The sequence below is a fragment of the Crocuta crocuta genome, unplaced genomic scaffold (genome assembly GCF_008692635.1).
Source record: "Crocuta crocuta isolate KB4526 unplaced genomic scaffold, BGI_CrCroc_1.0 scaffold129, whole genome shotgun sequence".
Taxonomy (NCBI): Eukaryota; Metazoa; Chordata; class Mammalia; order Carnivora; family Hyaenidae; genus Crocuta; species Crocuta crocuta.
In genome coordinates this window covers 828,489-850,062 of record NW_027551571.1, presented here as the reverse complement: position 1 = coordinate 850,062, position 21,574 = coordinate 828,489, and the positions used below count along the sequence as shown (strand labels likewise).

The window sequence follows — 21,574 nt, the reverse complement described above, 5'->3', positions numbered from 1 at the left end:
TTTATTTTGGGACAGAGAGAGCAAGAGCGAGTGAGTGCATGGCGGGGGGAGACAGAGAATCCCGAGCAGCCCCCACAATGACAGGCTGGGGCCCAGCACGGGGCCCGGAAGTCATGACCTGAGCTGAAATGCAGTCGGATGCTTTGCCGACTGAGGTGCCCAGCGCCCCATAAATGGAAATCTTTTCAAAAGTGGCTCCTTTCCTGACTGAAAACAGCAAGCAGAAATGCTATCAGGATTTCCCCCAAAGTTACTGTCCTGCAGGTGACTGAACGTGGGAGCTGTACAGGGCGCTTGTGGCTCCTAAGTGGGTCATTACCAGGCGAGGCCATTTTCTCATGAACATCGATGGTCAGATGACGTGTACTAACATTCAAACGACCGTACACCAGCCTGACAGCACATTTTCCAGGGATCAGAATGACGTAATTCCTCAAGACAATTCAAAACAAAACAGCCATGGGGGGCGGCTGGGGTGCCTCTCCGCCACCTTCTTGGCGGCCGGTTTGAGAACAAGGAGCCTGGGGAAAGACAAGGCCCAGTGTGGACCCACAACTTGTCCAGCAGCATGGGGTCACCTCGATTCGGGACCAGTGGTGACTCAGCATGGCTCCTTTAAAGACTAAGATGGGCATTATCTTCTGGTTTGAGAGTCACACAAGCTAGTAGAGAAAACAGAACAATGAGGATTTTCCTCATATTACAACTTAAAAGGAAGCAAAACAGGAGAGAACACAAAGACGTTGTGAGACAAGTTTACCATTTACAATTCACATTTCCCCAAATATCTTTTTTCCTGATAAGAGAATACAAAATATTTCTTTGTCTACACTTCAAGTTTACTTTGATATTTCAAAAAGATTTCCAGACAGGAATACTTCTGTTTGCAGCAAGTGGGATCAACAAAGAGCGTAACTGTCTTACCCACCGGGAGCCCGGCGGCGACGGGAGGTTCCTGACGGTTCCCAGAGGCTCCTGGAGAGCTGGACGAGGGGCCATCTGCACAGGCGCGGGCGAGGCCAGGACACCCACGAAGGGACAGAGGCGCACCAGGGCCAGGCAACACACGGACGCCCAAGTGGGAGGGGACGGGCCCGCAGGCCAGCTGAGCCCACTGGAGGCCGCCCCCTGGACGCCCTCCCTTGCCCTGGCCGGCTCCGGCCACCTCCCCTGCGAAGGGCAAGCGGGAAAGCAGGGGTGCAGGGAGGGGAGTGTTGGGGATGGCTGTGGGTAGAGTCCACGGCTGGTGCCAAATGAGCCTGGTCAGGTCAGATCCTGTGGCCAAAGAGAAGCAGGTTTTCAGGGCTCTCCCGGACCGTGGGATGAGGGGCGTTGTGGCTCGGATCACCGCCTGGGCCTCCGGCGTTAACACAAGCTGGCCCGTTACAGGCAGGCCTCACGCTTTGCGCTCCGTGCCGCACGCTGCTTTGGGGGTTCTCCTGCACCTGCGAGCTGGTGCTCCTGCGTGACCTTCAGCTGTTGCAAAGGATGTAACTGCGTGAAAACTTTTTATTATTCGATAGTAAGGTTTTCACTAACATTCTGGGCCAATTCAAACAACAGAGCAAAAAACATTCTTGAATGTGTCCTGTTCAGCATGGGGGCAAGAGTCTGTCTCAAGTACAGAATCAGAGGTGGGGTTGCGTGGATTTTACCAGCTCCGTCAAGCTGCTGTGCCAGGCGCTCCGGCCGCCCCCCGAGGACGCCCGGTGCCGCCCCGTCGGTGGGTGAGATGTGCGGCCCTCTTGCCTGATTCACGCTTCCACGATTCCCCAGGATGCGCACTTTCCCCAAGTTTACGGGCTGGCTGCTTTCGGCGAACCACCTCTTCCTGTCATTTGCCCGTTTTTCTACTGGGCTCTTTTCATTTCTTAGTCATTGGAGGAAGGTCTTAACGTGTATTTCAAGCATCTTCTCTCATTCTGTGGCTCACTTTTTATTTTTATTTATTGATTTTTTAATTTTTTTTTAATGTTTTTTATTTATTTCTGCGAGGGAGAGAGACAGTGTGAGCAGGGGAGGGTCAGAGAGAGAAGGAGACACAGAATCTGAAACAGGCTCCAGGCTCTGAGCTAGCTGTCAGCACAGAGCCTGACGCGGGGCTCGAACCCATGAACTATGAGATCATGACCTGAGCCGAAGTAGGATGCTTAACGGACTGAGCCACCCAGGCGCCCCTGTGGCTCAATTTTTAATACTGTTTATGGTGTTTCTGTTGTACAGTAGTTTTAAAGTAGTCGGATTTACCCANAACCCATGAACCGCGAGATCATGACCTAAGCGAAAGTCAGACGCTTAACCGACTAAGCCACCCAGGCGCCCCAAGAAATGCTTTTCTATCCTGCATCATTAGGAGTCTCCTCAATATTCTGGAATTCAACAGATTCTGTTTCAATTCATTTGGAATTTATTTTGCGTGTGCTAAGAAATACAGATCTTTGTGATTCTTCCCACTTGAACACCCCACTAACTGTGCACCATCACCGACTCGCTCCTCCTTTCCCCAACATGGCTCCTTCCACACAAGGGTGGGCTTGGTGGCCCCCCCATCCCAGAGGCGCCCCCCCCATGTCCTGAGCGCACAGCTCGAGTCCTTTTCCGGCCCGCCGGGGGCCCCCACCTGCTGCCGCGGGAGGTCCACGTTCCCTTCCAGGGTCACTCTCCTCCAGTGTCTGTCCCTGCACAAGGCTCCAAGCACAAGGCCTGGGGACACATCCCTGTTCACGATGCCAAGTGTGTGTGCACACAGGGGGAGGGGAGGTTACTTCTTCCGGCCTCGAGAGGGCATGGCCTTTAGCTGGACTGGCCCGAGAGGTGACGGGGACTGAGCGGAGCTGGCCTGTGCCTGGTCTCCTTCCAGTGTCCTGCACAGCTCTGGGCAGCCTGACCACGAGCCCCAGGACGTCTGAGGGAGGCGATGAAGATGACTCTTCGAAGGAGCAGCCAGGACGACCCAGCACAGTGCTGATCCTGATGCGGGTGCTCCCTTCCTTCCTCCCAAATACAGGGACCTCATCTCAGCACCTGTGAGCCACGGCTCAGGATGACACGCTGCCTGCTGTTTGAAATTATAATTTTGTATTTTCTCAGAGTGCTTCTGGCTATTTTCATCTTATTCCTTTCCACCTTCTAGAACCCTTCCTGGCGATCCTCCTCCATTTTCGTTATTAGATGTCAAGAGTGTTTGGTGAGGAAATTATTTTTATAATTACAATTTAAAACATACCCTGTAAAACTTCAAGCTCGGTAGCAAAAATCTTACAACAATCTCATAATTACTGTAAATGACGCGTGGAACTCTGATAATAAGGTCAGTTTGATATGAAAAAGATTTAAATTTAAATAAATGTTACTTTTTTTTCACACTAGGAAATAAGATATACTCTTTTTGAAAAACTGAACACGGGAATTCAATGACTTCTAAAAGATGAGAAAGATAGTCCAATAAAAGTTACTCAAGTTACTAACAGTCTATACACAGCTTTCCCATCTATGACTCGAAAGGAATCATTGCCTCACATGTGATGCCATCACCAGGATGAAAATGTCCTTCTCCACAGGTGTGACATTCCTTCCCTGTAAATCACACTCTCAGAAGACACGGACGTTACTTAGGAAAATACATTTTGAAACTCCTTCCTAGTCTTGATGACAAGAGAAATTATTTTAGGACAGAATTAAAATACCAGGGCGAGGTAATGATTTTTTAAAAGTATTTAAAAAAAACTGTTTTTAGGGAGGGAGAGAGAGAAGGAGAAGAAGAATCCCAAGCAGGCTCTGCATTTGGCATGGAGGCTAACACGGGCCTTGATCCCATGACTCTGAGATCATGACCTGAGCCGAAATCAAGAGTCAGACGCTGAACCAACTGAGGCACACCAGCAAACCCCCCCCTTAAAATATATTTTTTTGGGGGGGGAAGAAATAATTTTTTTATAAATACATTTTCCAGGGGCGCCTGGGTGGCTTAGTCGGTTAAGCGTCCGACTTTCGCTTAGGTCATGATCTCGCGGTTCGTGGGTTCGAGCCCCGCGTCGGGCTCTGTGCTGCCAGCTCAGAGCCTGGATCCTGTTTCAGAGTCTGTGTCTCCCTCACTCTCTGACCCTCCCCTGTTCACGCTGTCTCTCTCTCTCTCTCCTAGAAATAAATAAAAATTAAAAAATAAAAATATAAATACATTTTCCACCTTAAACAGGTCTCCTTGTTAGGACTATAATAAAATCTCTGCTGGCTTTAAATATTTTCAGTGTATGAAAAAAACCCTAAACTACAGTATGTATTCAATAACAGCAGAAACAATCACAACAGGTAAAAAGATTACCTGTGAAACAAATCAGTTATGGTGACTGTGTGGTTTTGTGTATGCTTTTTAAACTGATCGTTACAGGGGTGCCCGGCTGGCTCAGCTGGGAGAACGTGTGACTGTTGATCTCAGAGTCATGAGTTTGAGCCCTGTATGTGGAGTAGAAGTTTACTTAAGTAACACAAAAACTGGTCATTGCCAAGTGCCGCTCCCAGTGCGGCCTATCGCTCATGACGGTGTCCTACAGTGGCTGCGTCAAGGCCAGACAAAGGTCGGGACAATAACCCAACAACGCAAGAGCCTCTTCATTCCCCAAGTCTCACCCGTGAAGACCTGTGACTTCATTAACAGATGATGAAGGGTGCGGGTGTTTAAAGCTGTTTCCCCTCCTTCTCCAAAACAGAGTCTCCACATCTTTCCTTCCCAAAGCTTCTTAGTATAGGAATAATTCCAGAACCACTCCAGTAAAAGAAACCCAATGAGGCCCTTGATTTACATTTACTAAGAAATTAAACTTTAACTGCTTTATTATGTAAAATACCTGCTGACCACCCAAACCAGTAATTTTTATTTACCATTCAGAGGACACATACATCTGTACACGTGACAAAAGATGCGGGAGAGATAGGAAATTGTGGGGGCACACCATCTCTGGGGGTTCAAAGGCCCCAGGAGCATCTACCCATCCACGCTGAAACGCCTGCGGTGCAGTTACCTACTACTACTGGATCCCTGTTACTGTTTTCCTGTTACTGTCTGGGACTACGTCTCTAACCTGCTCGTTGCACGAGTTTACGCCTGTTATGGGACAAAGACTTTTGTCTGCGTTTGTGGCGAGCCCACCCATTCAATAATAAACCTTTGATGCCAAGTGGAGAAAATAGACTATTTAAAAAAATGGCACAGAATTATTTATCTCTAGTTATTATATTTGATGAAGCGTATTTAATCAAAGTATATGCTGCTTCAAGTAATTTGATCATTTAAGATAATAGCTTTTTAACTAATTGGCCCTAAAATTAAAAGTATGTTTGTAGGATGCTTTTGGCTGCACAGAGCTTTTACGCAATTCAACAAAATCTTACTTACGTGCAAGGGCTTTAGGTAATGCCTCTGGAGTAATTAACTCTAAGGAAAACATTATGAAGGAAGGCAGGCAACCCTTATAAAAAACAATACTGAAATCAAACACATCATTACTTACGATGAGCTGCTTCAACCCGACAAAAGTCTGTTCCACGGACTCAGCGTTTAAGACCTGCCTCTTTGCGGCAGCTCTCTCGCCCAGGAAGCGAAGCATCAGGTCTTTAACTGCATCCCCCTTGAAGGAACGGAAGAAAAATGTGTCAAGACAATAAAACGTTAATTAAATGCAGCTAACCAGAGCCCGTAACTAAACGAGATTTCTTTTTTCTCCACGGTATATGGCGGTGAAACGTGGCTGCGGTGCAGTAAACTGCAGTCACCCACCCGCCGAAGCATCCCCGCCGGTAGTGTAGTGTGTGTTCGGACCTGCTCTTCCAGAGAAGCAGCGGTCAATCCACCCCCCGAGGCAGGCTGCCGGAGACGTGCCGCACCAGGGGGCCCCCGAGTGTCACGTGGCGTTGCTGGGGACAAAGGGCTGGGTCTGTGCGGAGGGGGCTGGCATCGGCAACGTGCCGGTCTGCCTGGGTCTCTGGGAAAGGCTCTGGGACCTGAGAGACGTCATTCGTGGCTGGACGCCCCTTCCCTCCAGTGCTAAGTGCAGCCTGAGCCCAAAGAAGCGAGGAGGGTCCCCTGCCTGCAGGTCCTCGAGCAGCCATTCAGCCAGGTCCCCGGTGCCCAGGCGGGCACTGTCTGCCAGAAAAGGGCCCCACGGTGCCCTAGGTGAGGCGCCCCTCAGACAGGGCAGGGAGGGGTGAAGGTGGAGCCCGAAGTGTGTGATGTGGTGGCGAGGACATGGACAGAGGGAGCCTCTGCACGGCTGCTGGGACCTGGGATGCCACAGCCGCTGCGGGAAACAGTGTGGGTCTCCCGAGAGTTACAGACACAGCCCCCCTTCGCTCTGGCAACTCCACTTCTGGGTATTCATCCAGAGGAACAAAATCACCAACTTGAGAAGATGTCTGAGGGGCGCCTGGGTTGGCAGAGCTGGTGGAGGTTCTGACTTGGGCTCAGGTCACGATCCCAGGTTTGTGAGTTTGAGCCCTGCACTGGGCTCTGCGCGGTCAGTGTGGAGCCTGCTTGAGATTCTCTACCTTTCTTTCTCCCCACCCTCCCTTGCTCTCTTTCTCTCTGCCCCTCCCCTGCTTGTGCTTTCTCTCTCAAAAGTAAACATTAAAAAATAAAATACACACCTGCTTAAAAAAAAGACGGCTGCACCCCCACGTTCACAGTGGTGTTATTTCCTGGAAGGAAGACGTGGCAACAACCCACGTGTCCGTGCACGGATGAACGGGGAAGGGGAGGGGGCTTACCCACACAGTGGAACAGTTCTCGGCCATAAGAAGGAAATCTTGACATGTGTTTCCACATGGAAGGGCCCTGAGGGCATTATGCTAAACGAAGGAAGTCAGGCGGAAGAGGACAGATCCTGTATGCTCGTGATCACTTCCACGTGGAATCACAGAAACACAAAAACCAAAGCAGCAGAGCAGCTCCTAGACACAGAGAGCATGCTGGTGGTCGCCAGAGGCGGGGCGAGGGGGGTCACCTGGGGCAGGTGGTCAGGTGCTAGAAACTTTCCTCCCCACACAAACAGGGCACTGGATTAACGCAGCACACGGAGCCGGAATGCCTGATACAGCGGTGCATACTGGCAAGGTCCTCATCTCAAGAAAAACTATTCTGTGAACGTGGGAGGTGAGGGATGTTAACCAGACCTACTGGGATCATTCTGCGATATAGAGAAACACAGACTCATGTTACACACCTGGAACTAGTATGCGGCAGTTACTCCTAGATAAAAAAATAAATTTTAAAAACAGGGAGGGAAGGCGGAGGGGGGAGGGGCCACGGAGATGGCGGCTTGGCCAGGCCAGGAGGGGAAGGACCAGCAATGGCAGGAACGACCACGGAGAATTCCAGCCTGGGGGGCGGGGGGTGCAGAACGAGACTAAAACCTCTCCGTCTCGGCGCAGGCTGACGCTGACGTGCAGGGGAGGACGCAGAGCCGAGAGCGCACGGGGACTGAGGGCGGAAGGAGGTGAGTGTGCAGCGTGCGGGCCCCACGACTGCCCAGGTCCCTTCCTACTGTTCTCTCCCTGCCCTTGGTGTACGCACGCGAGCGCAATCTTTCATTACCGTCCCAATGGGGACACGTCAAAAGCACCACCATGTGGGCGATGTGTGCAGGGGCCTGCGGCTGCCCTTCCGCTGATAAAGGGGGAGGGTGGCCTTGGTGGGGCCTCCAGGTCACGTGTCTGGTCATGGCCCCGGCACAGAACCACTCCTCCTACCACAGTGTGTGGCGGTGTCATGTGTCTGCTCCAGGCCCCAGGAGCGCAGCCACCCCTCCTACGTACACGGGGGCGAAGACCAAGTAGCAGCTTTATGGTTCTCTGCCTTCAGGGAGTGAGGTGAGGTGCTTCACGTGCTAGGGCAGGGGAGAGTGGGGAGGGACCGCGGCAGGGCAGGGTGGGGAGGGGCCGCGGCAGGGGAGAGTGGGGAGGGACCGTGGCAGGGGAGAGTGGGGCGGGACGCTCGTCACACCGTGACCTGCAGAGCTGCCATGGGGCCGAGGCAGGCTGCTCCTGGGTACGAGGTTCGCACCCAAGAGGAAAGGAAACGTGTCCACACAAAAACCCGCTCTCGGGTGCGTATGAGCGGCCGTGTTCATAAAGGCCAAAAAGTGGACACAAATCCAATGCCCACGAGGGGGGATGGGCACGCACGACGTGGACCGGCACGAACACGGCTACTTGACGATACAGAGCAACGAGGTGCTGACGCGTGTGCGCGGGCTGGGCTCCCGACGGTGTCATCCTAAGAAGGCTGACGTGGCACGAAGGACCGGGTGCTGGGGGCCCGTGCGTACAAGCCGGAAGCAGAGAGGGTCGGCGAGACAGAGATGGGCGCTTGCGTGGGGCCGGGGCGGGGCACACGGGAAGAGAGCGGGAGGGAAGCGTCTGGGCCTCTGGCAGACACAAGCGTCGCGAGAACTGGTGGTGGTGGGGCCGCACGACCCTCCGGAAGCTGAAAACCAGGGAGCTGTGCGTCACACGCGTGACCGGTTTCCACAAAGCCGTAAGACGAAAGCCAAGCCAGCCCTCGTTCCCAGGGAGGCCCTACGGGGCGGAATGGGGCAGACGCTCCCCGGGGAGGCAGCCTGGCCCGCTCACCGGATGGCGTGGCCCGGCCCCTCCAGGTCTTCCACGCGCACGCGCCTCGGCCCAGTTAAGCAGACGTGGGTCAGGAGCCCGGGGGAGGCCCGTCTGTGAGCGTGGGGACGAAAGCGGCTGAGTGACCTTGGCTTCTGCCCGTCCCCCAGCCACTGGGGCCGGACTGTCCTGATGTGAAAAAGGGACTGTTTCAGCCACCAGGCGCCCCCGAGACAAGACTTATGATGGACGTCGCGTCCAGAGCACGATGGGAGGGCATCTCTGAAGTGCTGGACGGAAAAGAGAATCTGTCAACCTTGAGCTTTACGCTGTAAACATACTGCGCATCCAGAAAAAACCCCACCTTTAGAAACGCACATGAGGACGAAACAACCGAAGCTGAGACTAATCTGAAGCTGGCAGAGCTCCAGGAGCAGGCGCGCCTTTGGCTTCCGGGAGGTTCCTGACACAGGACTGAAAGCGGCCGCGGGAAGGGGGTTTCATGCAGACCGTGCGGGTTTCCCCGAGGGGACTCCTGTCGAATCNTACTCCCCTAGCCACGGACCCGCTGCTGCTCCTGCTTTGTCCTCCCTCTGCTCCGTCCCCTCTTAGCGAGCAGGCACCGTGCAAACAATACTCCCAACCCTTACTCGTTCTGAGCTCTTTCCCCACAAACTGCCCTTTCACTTCTTTAACAGAGGCCACGGGACGCCTGGCCGGCTCCGCTGGTTAAGCGGCCGACTTCGGCTCAGGTCATGATCTCACGGTTCGTGAGTCCGAGCCCCCGTCGGGCTCTGTGCTGACAGCTCGGAGCCTGGAGCTGCTTCAGACTCTGTGTCTCCCTCTCTCTGCCCCTCCCCCACTCGCATTCTGTGTCTCTCTCTAAAATAAATAAATGTTAAAGAAAGAATTAAAACAAGACCCAGCAGAGACCTATGGATGACCACGACGAGCCGAAAGAGCCTGTCCTCCTTCTGACGCGGCTCTGGCGGGAGGGCGTGACGCACACTTGCCGTTAAGCCGCGAACTTAGCGCAGACTGCTGTGGACGTGACTTCGTAAAGAAACACATTCAAAATCTTCTCAAGTTTTATCCCACAGGAAGGTAATTGTTAATTAGGTACCGACAGGTGAACAGTTTGGAAAACAGTCAAACACGAGTGTTTGAGAAAGCTGATTGTGAACGAACAGGTCTGCAAAGTAACAGTGACGAAGGAGCAGCTTATTAACAGGCAAATCCGAGAAATGGTTTTAAAAGCCTGGTGTGCACAGAAAGTTACTAAAAAACCAGTCTAAAGTCCTCTGGCAAATAAACACAGCCCGTTCGTTCAAGGTTAACCATATGGTTTTCCTTTTGTTTTGGGAATGAAAGGTTCTTTGCAGGATGGTATACAAGGGAACACACATCTAGCGCATTCGTTACGTGGGAGGGTCAGAGGGATTTTGGGAACTACTCTTGGTTCAAACTTCATTTTGCCACGAGGCTCCCAAAACAGCCACTGTGAACTGCAAGACGTTACTGAGGGCCCTGCAGGGAATGAAAAGAATCGCTGCCTCCTGCTTGGCCGCTTGCGTCTTGCCCATGTGTGTGTGGGGGGCGTCTCGAGTCCCTGCTGACTCGAGGGACATCCCGGGTACTATACTGCACGGTTAGCAGCGTCGAATTGGGGACGGAAGTAACAGGGGTTTCCAAGCGGGGGTGGGGGTGGAGGACCTGCGCCAGGATCTCATGTGACTCAGCCCCAGTGAAGCCAGCATGGGGCGTCAGCGCTTCTGGAATGAGTCTGACGCTTGGGGCACCTGGGTGGCTCAGTCGGTTAAGCGTCCGACTTTGGCTCAGGTCATGATCTCGCGGTTCGTGGGTTCGAGCCCCGCGTCGGGCTCTGTGCTGACAGCTCAGAGCCTGGAGCCTGTTTCAGATTCTGTGTCTTCCTCTGTCTCTGACCCTCCCCTGCTCACGCTGTCTCTCTCTCTCTCTCAGAAATAAATAAAACATTTAAAAAAAAAAAAGATTAAAAAAAAAAGGAATGAGTCTGACGCTAATCAGCCTGCCCCTTGTTTGGCGCGCGCGGCCCCATCCGTGAAATGTCACGTGTTCACCCCAGACCTCGTGCGAACCAAAGCAAAGCAGCACGACACATTTCCCAAATGCCCTCCAACCTCTGGGCGCGACGTCGTTTCCATGGCAACCTTAGATTTCCCCCCTGAGTTACAATCAGTGGGGGAAGCAAACTGCAAACCACAGATGGTTTGGGAAGGAAGGGCTGGAAGGCCAGACCCGCGGAGGTCACAGGAATGGAGCAGCAGAGCACGGAGAGCCCAGGAGGGGGCAGGGAGGAGACGCGGAGCAGAGCACTAACGCCCCCACCGCGGGGAAGGACCGCGTGAAGCCGTCGATCAAATCCCACACTGCCAAGCATCCCTGAACTCAGAGTCCATGGTGGAAATCACCAGAAAGATCCTGCAAAGGTAAGTGTATGCTCAGTATACTCCGCCGGACAGGGGGGACAGGACGCCTCAGACACCACCCGGTAAACAGTACGCGCACAATAAATGTGTGTTTGGTGCCTGATATGCTGTCAAGACTGACATGCAAACTGTCCAAGGCTGGTGAGCTCACTTTTCTAGGTCCCTAGAGAATAACTAAGGGCGCCAGGTCCCCAGCAGGGCACTCGTCCTGGGCTCAGCGGTGCACCAACGCTCACCGAGGTTTAGCAAGGCCACGACACTCACTCCACACGCTGGGCTTTCCGACCCAGCCACGGGTGTGCGGCGGGGCCGCGGGAGACCGCCGGTCCCTCCTCCAGCTCCGGGGGGACAGATGTGTGCGGGGCCGGAGGCTGGCAGCCTGGCCGGGGCGGTGCCCCCCACGCACGGGCGTGCAGCCCCTGATGATCCCCCCTGTGGTCTGCTCAATGCGCGGAACCGCCCGCCAGCGAGCTGACTGAACCAGCGAGTGTTGTCTGTGTGTCGCATGTGTGTTGTGTGTGCCACGTGCGTGTCACGTGTCGTGTATCATGTTGTGTCTTGTGTCACATGCTATGTTACATGTGCATCACGTGCTTCACCGTGTGTCATATGTGTCATGTGTTACATGTGTGTTGTGTCACGTGTGTGGAGTGTGTCGTGTGTGAACATTTTTACCACACTGTGCACGCTTCAGGTCATCTCGTAACTAGACTTTCAAATTTAATAAATATAAGCCTCATTAAAAATTCTGCTTCTCATCATTTCTATTTTCATTTTATTTATTTATTTTTAAAGTTTACTTATTTATTTTGGGAGAGTGCCCCCGCACACATGGGGGAGGGGCAGGGAGAGAGAATCGCAAGCCGGCCCCACGCTGTCAGTGCAGATCCCGACCGAGGGCTCCATCTCACAAACTGAGAAATCGTGACCCGAACCAAAATCAAGTATCAGACAGATACTCAACCGACTGAGCTCCCCAGGTGCCCCTGCACCATTATTTTTATTTTTATTTATTTTTTTTAAATGTTTTATTTATTTCTAGGGGGGAGAGAGAGAGAGAGAGAGAGAGAGAGAGACAGCGTTAGCAGGGGAGGGTCAGAGAGAGAGGGAGTCACAGACTGAAACAGGCTCCAGGCTCTGAGCTGGCAGTCAGCACAGAGCCCGACGCGGGGCCCAAACCCACGAACCGCGAGATCATGACCCGAGTGAAAGTCGGACGCTTAACCGACTAAGCCACCCAGGCGCCCCCGTTATTTTTAATACCTACATAAACATTCCGCTATAAAGATGGGGCAAATGTACTCGACCGGCCTCTGATAAAGGGCTTTTAGACTGTTTCAGATGCTTTGCAATAATAAACCACACTCCAACGGACGTCCCCAAAGCTGGGTATTTGTATGCCAGGAACGGTATTTCCTATATTATAAAAATAATTCCTAAGAGTGGGATTTCTGGATCAAATAATGTACACATTTGGATGCTGATTTACAAACTTTAAGAAAGTTTGTACCAATTTCTGCTCCCGGCAGGGCTGCTCATGACAGGCTATTCCCCACACTGTGTCAAGCACAGGACACTTGTGAATGAAACGCCTAATGAGGTGGCAGGAAATGGAGGGGCACCTGGGTGGCCAGTCAGTTAAGCGTCCAACCCTTGATTTCGGCTCAGGTCAGGATCTCACAGCTCATGAGTTCGAGCCCTGCACTGGGCTCTGCGCTGACAGTGTGGAGGCTGCCTGGGAGTCTTTGCCTCCCTCCCTCCTTCCTCCCTTTCTCTGCCCCTCCTCACACTCCCTTTCTCTCTTAAGATAAACATTAAAAATAAGTAAGATAATGGAAAATGGAAAAAATCTTACTGTCTTTGATTTCTAGATTAAACTTTTTTTTAAATTTTTTTTTTAAATTTGTTTCTAGGAGAGAGAGAGAGAGACAGCGTGAGCAGGGGAGGGTCAGAGAGAGAGGGAGTCAGACTCTGAAACAGGCTCCAGGCTCTGAGCTGGCAGTCAGCACAGAGCCCGACGCGGGGCTCGAACCCACGAACCGCTAGAGCATGACCTAAGCGAAAGTCGGACGCTCAACCGACTAAGCCACCCAGGCGCCCCTAGATTAAACTTTTCTATGTTACGGTTTATTCTACAGAACATTCATACATTTTTGTAATTTGTTATTCTGTGGGGCCATTCATATTTTTCTTAATGAAATGTATAAAAACTCTTTCTACATAAAGCATGTTATTTGGTAAACAAAAAAACAAAGGAATGGGGGCTTATTTACTGAAGCTTAAATGTTACAAATAACGTGATCACACAAGGCTCACAGCCATTTCAGAGAATTCTGATGTAACTCTCTACCTTGCTGGCATTCACTTCCAAGACTCGGATTAGTGCCTTAAACACAATTTATTAGGGAAGCAAACATGGTTCCAAATTAACTAGTGACATAACAGACTCTCAAAATGAGAATTTTAGAAATTGCTGAAAAAGGTGGACTTTTCAGTCCTTGAAGGTATTTATATGTGTGTGTATACACACGTGCACGCGTGCGCACACACATACACACACACATGAATGGGGCATGAGGGAGAACCCAGGGAAAACAGAACGAGAAGGATGGGAGCCGGATGTGGACCCGGAAGGACCTGCTTCCGGGGAAGCGCTTCGCGAGGCGCCCCGCACCTACCTGGACGTTGTCGAACTTGAGGCCTGGCATGGTGAGGCTCTCCTTGTCCACGAACACCGTGCTGTACTGCTGGGCTGCCACAGAAATCAGGATGTCCCGGGTCCCCTCCCCGGGAAGCCAGGCGTCACTTCTGCGATCCATCTCGCTCATGCTCAGGGCGGTGGCAAACGGGTCCTCGCTCCCTGCGAACACGGCCTGGATCTGGGAAAATGGTTTTGGGGACTGAGGAATTTCTAGGGAAGCCGGGGAAACACCCGATTCTGACTTCTCAATCCCTGCGGAGGGAGAAGGCTCAGCAGAACCCGGGGATCTCTCTCCCACCGGGGTGGAGAGTGAAGACCGTTTTTCTGGAACGGAAGAGCCCGCGTTGGGGTTACTGACAGAGATGAAAGTGGAGGTGGTGAAGGAATCAAAGAAGTCCGAGGCCAAGGAATTAGTGCCGGTGGGGTCTCCAAAAAATTTACTGAGGCTGGGGCTTGGCTGGACTGCCTGGGGAGGGGTCTTGGCCACTGCGTCGCTGGCACCGCTGCAGCTAGGAGACTTCACCATCTGGGACTGGAAGCCGTCCCGCAGCAGCAGGGGCGGCTGGGAGTGGGCAGGGAGCGACTGGCTGAAAATGGTGCATACGGGCACGGGCTCCTCCTTCCGAGGGGACTGTCTGGAAGGCGGGCTGTGCCCCTGACTCTCCGGGCCCAGGTCCTCGGCACCCTCCTCTCCCAAGGCGGGTGCACCTTTTACTTCTTCGAGCTCCGGGTCGGGGGTGGAATCGGAGCCGCCTTTAGGTGCACGGTCCCCAGTGTCCCTGTCACTTCCAGTGTTACTGCTCAGGGTGTCGGCTGCTCCTTCCTCCAGCAGACTTTCCGGTGTGGGATCAGCGTGACCGTCTGCAGGCTCCACGACACCCTGCAAACAGCCCAGCTCGGCTGCGTCGTCTTCGCTGTTGTTTGGAGAGTCAGAAATGAGGACGCTTTCCATCATGTGCTCATTAAGCTTATCCACAAAGTTATTAGAATCTTCCGATACAGTCTCGTTCTCTTCAGACCCAAACTCGTCTCCACCGAGGTCGATGGTCTCCTCATGATAAAGGAGCTGACCCTGTTCTCCCTGCGGAGTGGTGCTCCCGGCTCGCTCCTCGGCAGCACCAGAGTCCTCAGGCGCACTCCCGCCTGCACCGTTAGCGTTCTCCATGGTCCTGAAGCCAAGACAGAAATGAACCAACCTCATCAGCTTTCTCTGTTATTACTGAGCTGATTTAAACTCAAAAACAAATGGTGGCTACGGGACATCATACATTTGCTCAAACCCACGGAATGCACAATGCAAGACCGAGCCCTAATGTGAACTATGGACTCTGCAGCATAATGATGTGTCAGTGCAATGCACTACCAGTAACACAGTACTGTCCACGGGAGGCACAGTGTACACGGAAGCCACTAAACCTCCAGCTGCTCCAAAAAGTGAAGGCTATTAGAAAATATTTATCCAGCTATCTATCAACTGATCAATTGATCGATCACGGTTAAAAGACACATGCCATCTTAACCATTTTTGAGTTAATATTTAAGTGGCATTAAGTGCATTCAGTGCGCAGCCATCACCACCATCCATCTCCTGTCATCTTGCAAAACTGAAACAAAGTCCCATTAGACACTAATTCCCCAGGGCCCTCCCCGCACCCCCTGCCAGCCCGGATAACTGGCTTCTACTTTACGACGCCATAAGCTTCATTACTCTACGCACTTCATTTAAGAGGGAAGCCATGGTATTTGTCCTTTTGTGACTGGCTTATTTCACACAGCATAATGTCCTCAAGGTTCGCCGAGGCGGCAGTGTGCAGGAATCCCTTTTTTATTTAAGGCTGAATAACACCCCATTGTGTCCAGACACCACATTTTGTTTATCTACTCATCCACTGATAAACATGTGGGTAGCTTCCACACTCCGGCTACTGTGACTGTGGGTAGGAATGTGTGTGTACAAACATCTCTGAGTCCCTGCTTTCAATTCTTTTGGGTATACACACTCAGTAGCAGGATTGCTGAATCTTATGACAATTCGACTTTCAATTTTTTTGAGCAACCAACAAAGTGGTTGCACCATTTTACATTCTGTGCAACAGAGCACAAGGGTTTTGTTTCCTCCACATCCTTGACGACACCTGCTAATCTTTGTCTGACACTGGCCATCCTAACGGGGCTGAGGTCTCCAGCCTTTTAAACCTGACTTCTTCTTTAAGATTCATTTGAAGATGCCCTCTTCCAACCTGTGATAATCTCTCCTCATCCCCCTGAATCGAGTGTGAGCCAGAAAACTCATGCCAAGACACAGGCACACTCACTGAGGCACGCTGACGGCTGGAGCCGACGGCCGCAAACCAGACCAGTTACCAGTGCACACCAGGCCCTCAGCACTGACTTAAGACTTGTGCGTGTACGTTCTTCCTGGACCCTCAGAACCACCCTGAGACCTTCTCCATCAGGCAGGTGAGGCGGCTGATGCCTGCAGAGTTCAGGCAGCTTGCTCGACACTGTGCCACTAGTGAGAAACCAGGGCCAGTTAGAGCTGAAATGTGCTCCCGTGGTGACGGGTATCTGAGGTGTCTTTCAGTTTCGGATACTACAAACAGTGCCATTATGAACATTCTTGAACATGTCACCTGGTGCACATACGCAAATTTCTTCTTGTTGTCAAACATTATGCGTGGGGCGCCTGGGTGGCTCAGCTGTTTGAACATCTGACTCCTGGTATCAGCTCAGGTCATGACCCCAGGGTCGTGGGATAGTGCCCCACGTTGGGCTCTGTGCTGAGCATGAAGCCTGCTTAAGATTCCGTCTCTCTCTCTCCCTTTGCCCCCTCCCCTGCTTATACTCTCTCTCTAAAGTAAAATAAACATTACACGTATGTTGGTCACAAGACATCTCTTCTTCCTTCCTAGAAAATGCCAAATTGGCTTCCTAAGTGTGCTTGTACCAACTTACACGCATGGTAGCAGTGTGAAAATCTTGTTTCACACATTCACCTACACCTGGTACGGTCAGATTTCTTAATTACCATCAAGAATAGATAAAAAATTCCTGGAACTCAATCAGACAATAAACAACCCAACAGAAAAATAGGCAAAAATTTGAACAGGCTGAAAAGGATACACATTTCACAAGCATGTATCTGGTGACTCAATAGCCATACATCTTCATTTTTCCAGGACGCTCCCACTTCACGCCCATGATTACTGTAAAATTAAGTACCTATTTTTTGTTTTCAGGAACAGAATTTAGTGATTCATCACTCACATATAACACCCAGTGCTCAACGTGACAAGTGCCCTCCTTAATCCCCTTCACTCATCTAGTCCACCCCCCACCCACCTCCTTCTATGGACCCTCAGTGTGTGCCCTATCGCTGAGAGTCTCTTATGGTTTGGTTCCCTCTCTCTGTCTCTCTCCCCCTCCTCCTGTATGTTCACCTGCTTTGTTTCTTAAATTCCACTGAGTACCTCTTTTCACTCTCAGGAGTCCCGGTGAAGACAGGAAGTGCTTCTACGACCTATGTATCACAGAGGGGTTCCCATGCAGGGTACCAGCAGCTATGACCATGAATGCTTATAAACAGCAAATCCAAGCAAAATACCTGACCCCCCCTTCCAAAGATGAAAAAAAAATTGGACACCAGCACTGCCCATAGGCACAATAGATAGCATGTTGAAAACGGAACACTAAATGTAAAATGAACGAGCCTGCTAGATTTAACGCACCATTGTTTGAACCTCACAAATCTAATTTAGCACAAAGGAGTAGAAAAAGCAGTATGATTTTCTGTATAAAGTTCAAAACCATGTAAATTAAACAATATATTGTTTTAGGAATACAAGTGCAAGAGCAAGGTGATGCTAATACCCAATTCATCTGGAGAGGGGGCTGGGGCTGGTGGCAAGGGAAAGTCTGGTCAGGGAGGGACACGGGAGAAAGCCATCGACAACCGTGCATTTCGTATGCTGAGGGCAGAAGACCGGGCCGGTGTGTACGTGATCTCTGTGTATCTTCATGAATATTACGTGTAGTCATTACATTCCATAACGAAAAACTAGAAAAGCACATGTATCTGTTTGTGGTTTGTGTGTACTATAATCACTTCTATTATTGGCTTAATAATTTTTATTAAACCATAGACATTTTAGCTTATGTTAGCATCAACATGGTAGCAAAGAAAGTGGACTTTCTGTTCAGGTGAGTGCTTTGCACAAGGCCCTTAATTAATGCCTCATGATTTCTCTTTTTTTTTTTTAATTAAAAATTTTTTTTTTAATGTTTTATTTATTTCTAGGAGAGAGAGAGAGACAGCGTGAGCAGGGGAGGGTCAGAGAGAGAGGGAGTCACAGACTCTGAAAAAGGCTCCAGGCTCTGAGCTGGCAGTCAGCACAGAGCCCGATGTGGGGCTCGAACCCATGAACCGCGAGATCAAGACCTAAGCGAAAGTTGGACGCTTAACCGACTAAGCCACCCAGACGCCCCTCATTATTTCTCTTTAAGTGCTAACTTTACGTAATTATTTGAGAACTGAAAAGTTTCATTAAAAACAATTAAAACCACAATAGTGCAGATTATGGACATGATGTTGGAATTCCAAGTTGTTGTTTTTTTTCTTTTTACCAGATTGCAATAGTGTAAACCCTATTTCCATGAAAACACATGCCATTTAGTGGAAATCTAATTAGCATAGACTTTCAAAGGCCCCATGTAAAGAACCCACAATACATCAAACATTTTACATTTATGATCTTATTTTTTTTAATATTTATTCTGAGAGAGAGAGAGCAAGCAGGCGAGGGGCAGAGAGAGGGAGAGAGAGAATCCCAAACAGGCTCTGTGCTCAGCTCAGAGCCCAAATCGGGGCTCGATCCCACAACCCTGGGACCATGACCTCAGTGGAAATCAAGAGTAGGGCTGCTTACCTGAGCCACCAGCGCACCAACATGTACTGTCCTATTTAACGCTCAGGACCAACTTATAAAGTACTGCTATTACGTCCATTACTCAGCAGAGAAAAACCAAGGGATTTGGCCAAAGTCACACTGCCAGCGCTTGCTGCTGCAGGACCTCTACCCAGGTTTCCCTGCCTCTGCTCTCCCGGTTCGGTTGCTGGGACAGACCATGATCCAGAGCAGCAGGGGTGAATCCGGAAGAGCACTGGGCGCAAGCTCTGACGACCTGCTTGAGTGCCAGCTTCACTGCTCAGTGCCCTCTGAGGGGTAACTTCACCTCTCAGGCCTGGTTTCTGGGACTGTGCACCGGGGTGATGAGGGACGAACAGTGGCTGGTGCACAGGCACTTTCAGGCCGCAGTGAACCACACACACAAGCACAGTAGCTGCAATTTTAGTGAGGCGGCACACTGCTAACACAGGGTCCTGGACGCCTGAAGATCCCGTCAGGAGCCACAGGATGTGAGGACGCAGGGAAAGGTGCCGCCACTTAAGTGTCCCATTTGCGCTCCCCCTGCCTCCCCTCCCACCACAGCGGGCCGGTTCCTGAGCTGTCACTCGGTACCATCTCCTGAACCCACGAAAAGCCAGGGGTAAAGTATTTGGATACAAGGACACCCGATCTTCCAACGACCATAAAAAGGTAGACACTGTAGGTCCCAGTGTCACTGGTCCAAGCGTGAGGAAAACCGACACGTTTAGAAGCTGTCTGTGAGCCCCGTGTTTCTTTTAAAACCAACGCTGTCAGTCTACACAGCGCACAGACTCTATCGGTCAGTTCGGCCCCGAACGTTGCACTGGAAGGGATCAGGCTGTGTAATCACACGCAACATTCACTGCGGCGTCTGTGCTTTCGCACAAACCGCCGCGTTTTACCCGCGCAGCACCGAGTCTGGGTGGGCAGGTCACGGCTGTCCACAAACAGCACGCCCGCCAAGAAGAGATACCAGAGGGGCTTGCTCGGGGCGGGGCCGAGCTGCTGAGGGAGACCCCCAAGGAGGAGCCCCCGGGGAGGGCACCCCCGGGGGTCCCTTAGGAGGAGCCCCGCGGGAGAAGGCTCCAGGGGACGAATCCCCGGAGAGGAGCTCCCCAGGGAGGCACAGAAGGGACGCCCTCTCCCCGCGGGAGGAGCAGCCAGGGGACAAGCCAGCGAGGGGCCGGGGTCAGGCCGGCGGGGCTGCGGCTGGGGACGACCCGAGCCCCCTCCCCACAGCCCGGGCCCTGAGTCTCACCTGCCACCCGCCCACTGGGGTTGGAGACACGGTCACGGACGGCGGTGACCAGAGTCCGGAGGAGAAGGTGGAAGAAGACCGGAAGGAGGGACTCGAGCCGGCACCTTCTCCGGCTTTTGCGCCTGCGCGCTCTGGGCGGTCGGTCTGATTCCGCGCATGCTCAGTGCGGGAGCCGGCTGCTCCGCGCGTTTCCGGTTGGTGCTGCGGTGGGTGGAGCTTGCGCGCCGTGACGGTCAGGTGGGCGGGGACTGGGCGGTGATAATTGACACATCCCTCGGGTTGGGGAGGGAAATAAGTCTGATACTCAGGTTACAGGGAAACCTGGGCCGGAGGGGCCGGTGGAAGAGATAGGATTAGGCCCTTTCTTTTGATTCCTGGCGAAAACACCCAAGAAATACTTATTTTTAGAGATTTCTCTTTGTGCTTGCCAGTATTTTCTGCTTGTATAGCCGTGCATTTGTTCTTGTGTAATAATAATACTAACCATAAAGATGGTACTAATGATATCAGTAATAGGTGGGTAGATTTAACCCAGCAGCATAAAGACTCTGCATTCTCTTAGCTCCACGACTTAATCAATCTCAGGGGGGGAGATGATGGGTAGGATGCTCAGATCTGTGTGTCTGCTTCCTTGGTTTTTACTGTAATCACTGAGGGCTCTGTATTCATCCAGCAGCTATCCATCAAACCTTAACTGTGACTGCCAGGACGCGAGGCGCTGGGATACAACAGAGCAAAGCCATTTTTGTCTTCCTTTCATGAATGATTTTTCTTATATTATTTTAGTTTTGACAAATAAAAAACGTGTATATTGAAGATGTGCAATGTGATGTCATGACATATGTATACATCGTGAAATGAGTACCACAATTAAACTAACATATCCACCATGCAGATCAGTTACCTTTTTTTGTGGGTGTGTGATGAAGACGCTTGAGATCTACTCTCAAAAGTTTCACCTAGCGGCGCCTGGGTGGCTCAGTCGGTTTAGCGTCGGACTTCAGCTCAGGTCATGATATCAAGGTTTGTGGGTTCGAGCCCCGCATCGGGCTCTGTGCTGAAAGCTCAGGGCCTGGAGGCTGCTTCAGATTCTGTGTCTCCCTCTCTCTCTGACCCTCCCCTGCTCATGCTGTTTCTATCTCTCTCTCAAAAATAAATAAAACATAAAAAAATGTTTCACTTATAGGGTACATTATTAAGTAGGTCTTCAGAACTTATTCACCTTAAAATTGAAAATTTGTATCCCTTGATCAATATCTCATTCTCCTCAGCCTCAGATAAGCGCCATTCTAATGCTACAATGATTCTTTTTAATGTTTATTTATTTTTGAGAGGGGGGAGGGGCAGAGACACACACACACAGAATCTGAAGCAGGCTCTAGGCTGTGTGTGAGCTGTCAGCACAGACTCATAGATGGTGAGATTGTTACCTGAGACGAAGTTGGACGCTTGGCCAACTGAGCCACCCAGGTGTCCCTCTCCTACAATGATTTCAATAGTTTTTTGTTTTTTTTTAAATTCACATTTCACATGTAAGTGTAATTATGCAGGATTTGTCCATGTTTGGCTGTTCTCACTTAACAGAATGTCGTCCAGACTCATCTATGTTGTCGCAAAT

The 21,574-nt window shown here is 51.3% G+C and overlaps 1 protein-coding gene across 1 annotated transcript in view; it reads right to left on the bottom strand.

Moving 5' to 3' along the window:
* TRAPPC12 (trafficking protein particle complex subunit 12) overlaps positions 1 to 20,072 on the bottom strand; it is a 70,509-nt gene extending 50,437 nt beyond the window's left edge. Inside the window, exons 1-3 of the mRNA XM_077750936.1 lie at positions 19,957 to 20,072; positions 13,748 to 14,939; positions 5,508 to 5,624 (exon numbers count right to left, since the gene is read on the bottom strand). Of these exons, the coding sequence (XP_077607062.1) occupies positions 5,508 to 5,624; positions 13,748 to 14,935 (1,305 nt within the window). The 5' untranslated portion in view covers positions 14,936 to 14,939; positions 19,957 to 20,072. The remainder of the gene's footprint in view (positions 1 to 5,507; positions 5,625 to 13,747; positions 14,940 to 19,956) is intronic.
* Between the last annotated feature and the right edge of the window lie 1,502 nt (positions 20,073 to 21,574).